The sequence below is a fragment of the Culicoides brevitarsis genome, chromosome 1, assembly GCF_036172545.1.
Source record: "Culicoides brevitarsis isolate CSIRO-B50_1 chromosome 1, AGI_CSIRO_Cbre_v1, whole genome shotgun sequence".
Classification (NCBI taxonomy): domain Eukaryota; kingdom Metazoa; phylum Arthropoda; class Insecta; order Diptera; family Ceratopogonidae; genus Culicoides; species Culicoides brevitarsis.
This window is the reverse complement of record NC_087085.1, coordinates 43,245,170-43,256,186: the sequence shown is the minus strand read 5'-3', so window position 1 is coordinate 43,256,186 and position 11,017 is coordinate 43,245,170. Positions and strand designations below refer to the sequence as shown.

General features: G+C 31.9%; 1 protein-coding gene across 1 annotated transcript in view; it reads right to left on the bottom strand.

Moving 5' to 3' along the window:
• Positions 1-31: 31 nt before the first annotated feature.
• LOC134837885 (titin-like) overlaps positions 32-11,017 on the bottom strand; it is an 80,990-nt gene continuing 70,004 nt past the window's right edge. The window contains exons 29-33 of the mRNA XM_063853277.1: positions 9,473-9,556; positions 7,679-8,257; positions 1,846-6,471; positions 323-375; positions 32-253 (exon numbers count right to left, since the gene is read on the bottom strand). Coding sequence (XP_063709347.1) covers positions 230-253; positions 323-375; positions 1,846-6,471; positions 7,679-8,257; positions 9,473-9,556 — 5,366 coding nt within the window. The 3' untranslated portion in view covers positions 32-229. The remainder of the gene's footprint in view (positions 254-322; positions 376-1,845; positions 6,472-7,678; positions 8,258-9,472; positions 9,557-11,017) is intronic.

The following is an 11,017-nucleotide window of genomic DNA, read 5'->3' as shown; positions in this document are numbered from 1 at the left end:
TTTTTTAGTACATTGATTCATCATTAGCAAGAATAAGTATTATTTTTAAACATAAATTCTTTTTTTATCATTTTTTTCTTAATACATAAGATTAAGTTTAAATTTTTAGTTCAACTTGAATGGAATAGATTTTTCGATGGAAATTGAGCTTATTATTTAGTTAATTTTTGTTTCTAAGCTGAGTTAGTTGTCTTCATCGGATGTTAGTTTTTTTGTAAGGTTAGTTGGTTTAGTCCTCTTTTTCAGTTGTTTTCTATTAAAATATTAAAAATAAATATTAAAAATTATTTTTTTTTATATTAATTATTATTAATAAGCTTACACTTTGTAACTTTTCTTTTGCTGATTCTTTGGTGTCGTCAAAGGCTGATTCCCCTAATTAGTTTAAATTTTTTAAAAAATATTAGTTTTTTTGTTAGGATTTGTTAAAATATATTTTATTATATATTGCATAGACATTTATTTATATTCATTTCATTCAATCACATGCATATCTTTACAAAAAAAAAAATAATAATTTTTATTTAAAATTAAAAAAAAATAAATTTGTACTTTTTTATATTTTTTTTATAATAATTAATTAATTAATATTAAAAATAATAAATTAAAAAAAAAATAAAGCAATATTAATATCAAACGGTGGTTCAAAAAAAGTGCTTTATAATACTTTTTATTATAAGGGAAGATATTTCTTATTGCTGTGATACAAGAAATAGATCATTAAAGTTTAAAAAGTTATAAAGCTAAGTGAGTTTTTTTTTAATTAAAAGGTATTTAATGTTTAAATTAAATTATTTTAATTTATTTTAAATATTTTATTGATTTTTATTTTATTAATTTTTAAAAATTAATGAAAAATTTAAAAAAATTAAAAATAAAAATTTTAAAATATTTAATTTTTTAAATATTTTATTAATTTTTATATAATTAATTATTAATTAATTTAAAAATTAATAAAATATTTAAAAAAATAATTATTTTAATTTTTCAAAATTTTTAATTTTTTAAATATTTTATTAATTTTTAAATTAATTAATTATATAAAAATCAATAAAATATTTTTAAATATTAATGAAACATTTAAAAAATGTTTTATTAATTTTTATATAATTAAAAAAAATATTTAAAAAAAAAAATTTTAAAAATTAAAATAATTAATATTTATGTAATAAATAATTAATATTTTTTTAAATATATAAAAAAAATATTTAAATAAAAAATATTATAGCATTATTTTTATCCAAAAAAATAATGCAAATATTTATTTAAATTTTTTTTTATTTATTTAAATTTAAACATTTTCAACCTTTTTTTTTATTAACGTGCATGGAGCAGGATAGTGGATACAACACAAATAATTTTTTTATGAGAATATTAGAAGCGGTGAGATTATTAAATATTTAATAACTATCTTATATTAATAGCCATTATGGGGTATTTTTAATATTATATATATTTGTATAATAATTCTAAATATATATTTTTTGTATATTTTGGTCTAATATTTCGTGCCTATATTTTGTTGCATTTGGATATTCCAAATAACATTTACACACAATCATAAATTTTCATCAATCAAAAAATAAAATTAAAAAAAATATTTAAATAAATAAATTAATACATCTATAATAATACTGTTCAACATTTACAAAAACATATAATTTTTGAAAAAATATAAAATTCATTCCGATAAATATAATTTTTTTTATATAAAAAAAAATATTTAAAAAAATTAAGCTGAAAAAAAAATGTGAAAAATTCAAACCATAGCAATTTTTGGTAAATATATATAAAAAAAAAATATAAAAAATTTTTGTGATAATGATGATTATTGCTTTGTTCTACCTGTAGGGTCATAGGGGCTTCGCACAAAGTGACTTCCTCCAAAGTCTTCGAACATAAGGGAAGATGACAATCGAATATCTGTATTGTCAATTAGTGTCGTCGAGTCGCAACTTGTCATACTGCCTGACATTTGTGAGTTGCCATCATTCGTAAAGGTTGCATTTGTCGCTGTCGATCCTGTTTCAATGCTTTCTGTGCTCGTAAGCAATTGTTCTTGTGTCGCACTGTTAATGGAATCACTTGAAAATTCCTTTTGCATGACAACAGTTTCTGTCAAAGTATGTGTTATAATTTGTCGTCCGCCTTGCGTCGTAGTTGTTGTTGTATGCAATTCGAATCCATGCGGTTCTTCTAACGAATCACGTTCGAGTCTTTGACGCGCGATGGCTTGTTGAAGTTCAATTGAATCAATACTTTCACTTTTTCTTACGTCATTGAGCGCTTGTTCAATTGAATCGCTGCGAGAAGTACTTTTTGTGGTTGTGCCATCGCCTTTTTTGACTTCGATTGAGTCAATGGAGCTGCTCATGACATCAGCATTGGTATTATTACGTTCAAGACTATCGGTTGAAGCATTTTTTCCTGATTCTTTATCATACAAGGATTTTGAAGGCTTTGACGAACCATCCAAGCTGTCAGTTGAAACTTCCATTACGTTCAACGAATCATCGTCATCGGGTCGGGTAACTTCAGTTTTCGTAACTTGTGTTACTTTGACAGGTCCGCCGTCACGTTGAACGCTCGAAGTTACAGTTGTCGTAACAACTTTCGTGATTTTTTTCCCATTTGAACTGTCACTTCGATTCGATTCATCAGATCGTGACAAAAGTAAAGCAGCTTCTTCTTTCGCTTTGATTTCTAACAAAACAGCTTCAAGACTCGCATTTTCGAGCGCCTCAAATTCTTTCAAACTTGACATACTGATGTCATCTCCGTGAATCTTGATGATTTTAGGTTTGCCGCCGCTACTTCCATTACTCAAGGATTCTTGCGAACTTTGGGCTTGCTTTCTGTTCTCCAAAGAGATCACATGTTCCAAGCTTTCGAATTCTTGCAAACTGCTCATTGAAATGTTATCGTTCTCACGTTGATGAATTTTACGTGCGATTGAATCGTAATCCGGGGTACTTGAAAATGAATCTTTGAAACTACTGATTCGTGAACTTCCAACCTCGAAATCTGTATCTTCCTCTTTGATGTCTTCCAAAATGTTGCTTTGAAGGTCATATGGATATCGCAAGTTGCCCGGATCATTCAATTGCATCTCAACCCATCTCTTGCTGCCTTCCAGAGGATATCCGTTTCCGATATCTCGCGAATCTTGATCCATCGGAGGACTTTCTTCAAAGTCAAAGGGAACATCTTCATGATGGGCGTAAATTTGGGCAGCATCTGTCGAAGCAGGAGCTGATTTCACTAAAATTCGTTCGACATCTTCGTCATGTTTCTTTTCGCGTTTGACTTTTTGAATGCCCAAAGCTTTGCCTTCAGTATCAAACTCATGAGCTTCCTTCGCGACTTCTTCAACGATGACAAATTCATCGGAAATGTCAGGTTGTTCTAACATTTCAAAAGAATCTGAACCAGGAGATGGCGGTTTATCTTCATCGCTGTCAAACCCTCCATAACGTTCGATTTCTTGTGCTTTGTATTTCTTTTCAATCATTTCGTGATATTGTTCCTCTGTCATTTTATATTCTACTTGTTGTGCGTATTGTATTGGTGAGGTAGCTGTCGTTCGTTCTTCGATCTCTTGACGGAACTTTTCCACAGGGATCTCGTCTTCAGATGACGTTATCATGACATCATCTGTCACTTGGATATCTGGGATGTTTTGAATGGCGGGAGAAACGCGTCTTTCGACAATTGGCGCATGTTCTTCCAATTCTGCATGAACATCTTCGACAATTGTCTCGATTGTCGAGTACGATGGAGATCGTGAACGTTTGATATCCAAATCTGGCACTATTTCTTCGAGCTTTTCACGTTTTTCCTTCTTTCGTGCTTGTGCATTGGGCAATCGGAACGATCTCGCATATTCGGATTCATATCGATCGTAATCTGAATCTGAATCGGAACGATCTCCGCCGCTTTGAGGAATGGCAACTGGGAATGCGTGTTTTGGTTCTTCTTCATGAACGATCATTTCGTCTTCCAATTCAGATGAATCAAACGAACTTGGTTGAGTTTCGTCAGTTGCTTTGAACAAACCGATTGGGTGAACGCTTGTACTGTCATTTCGACGATGTCCCTTACGTTTTGTTGGTTCAGTTTCAACTTCAGTTTGTTCAGTTGTTACAGTTGTAGTTGATATTTGTGTGTTTACATCTGTGAAAAGTTGCGTTTGATCATGCATCACAGACGATGTCATAGTTAAAGAATCAATTCTTTCATTATCTTTTAGTTCAACAGGAGTAGTTGCTGCATCATCAGTCGATCTTGACATATAACCTTTGCCTGATTCGTAACTTCCGAGTACAGAATCTACAAGTTCAGCGCCCTCTGGCATGTTTTCCATGACAGTTTCGATATTTGAAGCACTTGACAAACTCATACTGAGGATACTTCCATCCTCGAGACTTCCGAATTTGACATCTTCGATACTTGAAGCTAGTTTTTGCTCATCAAGACGCTCCAAACGTTCAATTGAATCGGATTTCGCATCTTCATGGAAGATCATTTCGTGTGATCGTTTCAAACTTGAACTCAAACTTTCTGTTTCAAGTAAGATTCCGGGTTGTTTATCCTCTAAACTGCCCGATTTATCGCTGTCATCATGAACTAAATCGTCTTCTTCTTGTTCATCAGGCAAAATATCCGCTTCACATTCTTCCATTTGGGAAGGTACGAGAGTTTCTGCCTCTGAAGCTTCAATACTTGCCAAATTTCCTGAACTTTCAGAGTCGAAACTCTTCATGCTGGGAGTTTGTAACGTACTGATGGCGCTATGATAGTCTGTCGCTCCCGAACCAGCAATTGTGGATTGACTATGAGCTGTTTCGTATTCACTTGCGGTATTTCCTGTTCCAAGCAAATGCGAAAAATCAGAAGATACAGGACGACTTCGATCTGTATCTGTGCGTTCAATGCTTTGATAACTCGTTTCATCGCTGCCTGTTTCAGGATCTGTGGTTGAATATCGATTTCCGTTGGATTTTACGCCTTTTCTCAATACAACTTCATGTTCGGATGAATCTTGACGCGAATCTTCACTTTCGGAAGGAGCTTGAATCTTAATTAACGAAGTTTCATGAGAAATTTGAGAAATGTGTTCCTCAGGATGTGATTCAAGGACTTGTTGATGCGGAATGAGACTTATTTCAAATTCTGATGGACTTTGTTTAATCAATTGCCCGTCTTTGACAACTTCAATGAGTTCTTCGTGTACAGCGTCGAGGGATTCTTTGATTTCTTCGAAAGCTTCGTCGACTGCCATTTCCTGAGTGCGAGTCAATTCCTTTTCTGTGACTTTTTCGAAGGAAACTTGAGGTTTTTCTTTGATAACCTCAATAGCTGTTGCTTTAGCGGTTGTTATTTCCTGCCCGAATTCAACGGGTTTCTCGAGTTGAATGACTTTCTCAATCGGGGAATGAACGATTGGCTTCCATTGTTTGTTCGTCGAAGAAGATTCAAGTTCCAAAACTGATGGAACGTCTTTTTTCTCTGAAATTTCAGTTTCACTCTTTTCGTGACTCAGTTCGAGTTCTTCTTGTAAAGCTTCTTCTTCCAACTTTTCCTCGTCGATGTCAGGACGAACTAAATGCTTGCCGATTTCTGCATCATCGACAACATTTATCGTCTTTTCATCGTAAATTTCGAGGCCTTGATGCACAAAATCCGTTTTTGTGGGTTCTTCTTCGTCGATGGAGATTTGATAGCCTTCGTTATCGAAAGCGAATTCGTCGCGTTTTTGCGTTGCGGTTTTTGTGATGATATTGTCACTTTTGTCCCCAATGTAAAATGCGGCGGGACTGTCATCTTCATCTATAGATGGCGCTGTGTCTTTTGACAATTGAGCCGTAACGCCGTGATGCTCGGAGATTTCAGCTTCTGTGTCGTCTTCGGCATGACGTTCGACATATTCGCCTTTGAGTGAAACAGAAATTGAATCATCGAGCTCAGCTTTGTCGTCGCTACTTGATTTTTTCTTTTGATCATGACTTTTGAGAGATTCGCTTGGATCTGAAATTGGAAAACTTTCGTCTTCCAAACGATCATCAACGTTGAAGGAATCTTGTTTGATCTCGGGCACGTCGCTGCTTTCCGTTTCGAGAGATCTACTTTCGTCGGTTGTCTTCAAGGAGATTCCTTGACGCGGTTTTGGCACAGGAGGCGTTTCTTGCTCAAGTTGTTTCTTCGTCGAATCGAGCGTTTCCCAAAATTCGCGACGTTGCGGAAAACTATCGCTCGTATTCTCGGATGTTGAACTGATTTGGGAGCTCGTTTCATGCTCGAAGCTCGTGTGTGAGTCAAACTTTGTGCTTGCCGGGTCATCTTGCGTGATTGAACTTTCGGTTGTGTATGACTTGGATAAGCGAGGAGTTGGTTTCGGAAGTACTTGTTGCTGTTCGACACTTTCGGTATGCACGAGAGAGTGTACAGGCTCTTCAGTTTTTGTCTCTGGCTCTATAAGAAGAAAAAATTTCGGAGAAAAAAAAAGAAAAAAAAATCGTTTTACTCTGTTTTTAGCTTTTTTTTCGAGAAAAAAACACGCGAAAGCAGCGAGACTGCACTAAAAAGCTCGTTTTCCGCAACACGCAAAAATGAGACGCAACAAAAAAACGAGCCTTGTATTCTACGGTCAAAGGTTTTTTTAAGCCAACTCCCCTTTTTTTATTTGTTATTTTTTTTTTGTCGTTAATTGACTTAAAATACGAAGTGTTCGAAAAAAAAAATTCATCATATTTTATTGAAATTTTTTTTTGTTAAATTTTTGAACTTAATATCGACTAAAACTTGAAAAAATATTTTATTTTTAATTTAATTTTTTTTATTTAGAATTTTAAAAAATTATTTTAAAAATAATTATTTTTTATTATTTTAAAATTTTTAAAGCTGAAATTTTTTCTCAAAAATTATTTTTTTAGAACTGAATTTTTCTAACAAAAAAAAATAAAATTTTAAATTTTTTTATGTATAATAATGTATAAAATAATTAATTTTTACCTGAAAATAATTAAATTTAAATTTTTCGTACAAAATTAAAAAAAATAATTAAAAAAAATAAATTAATTAAATGGCATTTTTTAATAATTAAATTTTTTGTAGAAAATAAAATAAAAAACAATGCCATTTAATTAATTTGTGTATTTTTAAATTATTTTTTTTTTATTTTTTACGAAAAATTTAAATTTAATTATTTTTAGATAAAATTAATTTAATTAATTTTTTTTTAAATTTAATTCCTTTTTTAAAAAAATTTTTTTTTATTATTTTAAAATTATTTTAATTTATTTTAATAAAAAATAATTTTTTTAAAAATTATAATTAATTTTTTAATTAATTAATTTTTAGAAAAATTTCAATAAAATATGAATTATTTTTTTTTCTCTTCAAAAAAATTTTTTAAACCAAAAAAATTTAAATTATTTTAAATGTTTAACAATTTTCATTTTTTCAAAAAAATATTGTAAAATTATCTGTGTGTGAAAATGTTATATGGGACATCATTTCTGTACAAAACTCATTTTTTTTCCAAATTTTTAATATTTAAGTAGCATTCTACTCTATTTTAGCACATTCAGTATCCACATTCCATTAAAACTGACTAAAGGAACAAAACTCTTTAATTTTTTTTAATTTTTTTACGTCAATAGTAATCAATGCAATTCACCTTGTAAGACGTCATCGGGCGTATTTGAAGCCAACTCATCGCCAGTTGTTGCCTGCGAGTTACTGTCGTCGCCCCAACTGATTTTCGAGAATTCCGGACCTGAAGTTGCTTCAACATCAGCAAAAGTCGCATCGAATTCTGTCTCTTTTTGCTCCAAATCGTCAATTTCGGACGAGAGACGATCAAATTTTCGATCAACGCGAGCACTTGGAGCTTTTTTCTTCATCGTTTCCGTGTCTTTGGGCTCGTCTTTCTCGTCAACGGAGTCTGTGAAGACAAAACGACGTTTGGGTTTTGGCGGTTGTTCGGGTTTTGAGGCAATTTTCGACGTGACTTCGTCATTCGAGACAAATTCGTCGAAGGATTTTTGCGTAAGAGACTCAATTGTGGGCGATCGAACAATAACGTTGATGCCAGTTGGGGCTTCGACATCCAAAGTGCCGTTAGTTGTCGCTTCGCCGAGCGGAAGAGAGAATTTTGACGCGTCATGCGACAGTTGGTTACTCACAATTTCGATACTGGCTTCGAGAACACTGTCAACGAGTTGATTTGCTTCAGAGTGCACAGTGTCAACTAAATCTGCAAAATTTTCATGTTTTGTTCAAAATTATATGTGAGATGCTAGTTAAGGGTGTGTGCCAACTAACATGTCTCAACAGTTGATGAGATGTGGATGATTTTGACATTGAAACATCAACTGTAATAATTAATTGACTAAATTGTGCTTTTTAACAAAAAAAATTACAAAAAATATCAGCTACGTGATTGAATTGGATGATACATGGAAATTTTATGGAAAAGCATGATGAATGAGTTTTTTCCAATTATTTTTTTTAACATACTTCAACGTCACAGAATTTATGATGTTTTCACACACAGAACATTAATTGTTAAACATTTAAATAATTTTTGTTATTCCCTTAAAACATATTTTTTTTTGACAATTACAAATTTGATAAATATTAAATTAATTTTTTTTACTGAGTTTTCTATTTTTTTGTGCAAATTTTTAAATTAATTAATTTATTTTATTTTTAATAATTCTATTTTTTTTTTTTCAAATTGCTCAAAAATAATAATTTTATGAAAAAAAATTATTTGTTGTGTTTTTTCAAAGATTTGCAATTTTTTGCGAATTTTTAATTCTTTTTTTTTTAATTTTTAAATTAATTAAAATTAAAAATTTGAAAAAAAAAACTGAAAGTTTTACAATTTTTTTTATTCAAATTTTTTAAATTATTTTTGTAGCAGTTTTTGACTAAAACTAATGTAAAAATCTTTTTCGTTAAATTAAAATGGTTTTAAAATTTATTTAAATCTGAAGAATGATTTTATTATTTGAATTTTAATTTTTGAGAAATTTTTTATGTTTGAAATAAGCAAAATATTGAATTATTTTAAATATTAATTTTTTATGAAATAATTTTTTTTTATTAATTTTTAATTAAATAAATTTTATTATTTTTTTTTACTAAAATTTTTAATTTTTTTTTAATAAATTTTAAAAATTTTTAAAAAATAGTTTTTAATTTTTTTTAAAATTAATTAATTATTTTATTTTTTTAAGTTCACGTTTGTTGAATAAATTTTATTTTTAATTTTTTGAGCAATTTTTTTTTTATATTTTTATTCTTAAAAAAAATTTATTTCTTACTTTTACTTTTTTTTATTTTTTTTTTTTTCCGAAAATTTCAAATTTGTAATTATCAAAACCATCCCAAGTTAAAAACAAAAAAGTTAGTGTAACATTTAAAAAAAAATTTCCTTTGTTAAATTTTTGTTATTTATTTTTACCTTTTTGTATTTCAGAGGAAAGTGTGTGGATTTGCCGATCACTCTCTGCCGCAATGGAAGTGCTTGATACGTTACTCTCCTCTTCTGTAAATTTTTCGTGGATATGCAAAAAAAATGTTTTCATGTAATTTTCTATTTTGTATTTTTACATGGCGATAATTAATTGGGCGCGACTATGATCAACTAAGCAAAAATGAACCAAAATACAAAATTTACTCTCAATCAATCCGACATTCATTCAAGATGTTTTTTTTTTCATTTCATTTCATGATATTTACGTTTTGTTTTTAAATTTTACCATTTCCATTGACAGGACATTCGATATCACTGACATCTGTGTGAACGTCATGTTCGCGCGGATCTTTCAGATGTTTTCGCTCTTTGCGCGAATCAAAGGCTCCCGTATGCGCTTCGTGGATCTCCGACTGTTCGAGGGTGTCTTGCAACGCTCTGTGCACCTCGTTGGGAGTCGCAGTTTGTGCACGTGACAAATCCTCGTCATCCGTATTGCAAGCCATATCTTCGGTATCTGTCACGGGATTCATCATTCCATCGGGACTGGGCGAAATTTTGCGGATAATTGGCGTTAAGCGTCGATTATTCTTCAATCCGGGCTTATTGACGTCGAGACAATCCATCGACGAGACAGAAGTGCAATAATTTTCTTGATTTAAAGCGCTTATGGGACGCGAATCTGGCGACTTTCGTGCCGCCATGCATTCTTCGCCGCCCGAAAAACACTCTTCATCTGTCATCGTGTCGTTACTATTCAAAATTGTCGCAATTTCCAAAGTTGGTCTTCTTTTGTCATTACATTTTCCTTTGGCGCCATCATCATCAAAGTCCATTTCTTCGACATCAGTATGGGCGCCATCTTGATTCTCATTTACAATCAAAAATCCGCTGTTTTTTGCTGAATTTTTAGTTTTTCCGCCTTTTCTACGTCGCAATTCGCATGAACCCGATGCAAAATTTGACGTCGTTTCCCCTCCCATTGCCAATTCCTCCGTATCTGTCAACGGGTTGTCATTTATTTGAACACCCAATGTGCTCATTGACGACACTGGACGACTCACAGGCTTGTCTTTGTCAATTGTTTTCTCATTTTCTTCGACATTACCGCCATCTATCTCAGGCAATTGTTCGAGAACGTAATTACTTTCGTCGTAATTTTCGCCATCATCCATTTCATCGGCGTGATCTTCGCAATCTGTGACACCCCCGTCGTCGTAATTATCGATGCCAAGCATGAAATTGTCTCCAATTGGCAACACTTCGACTTGGGGTTGTCCATTTTCGTCGTCTTTAAAGATTCGTAGTTCGCGATGCGGCGATGGGAGGGGAACATCGATCGAGAGACGGGCATCAAGTAAGCCTTCGCAATCACTCAAAGCGCCCATGTCTTCTTCATCGGTATCGCGATGATCTTTTATCACTGCTTTCGGTATGATTTGCTTCCATAATTGACATTTTGGATATGAAACAGCGCCCTCTTCCGTTTCACTGTCGCCCGAATCGAGATCTTCAACATCTGTCAATGCATCG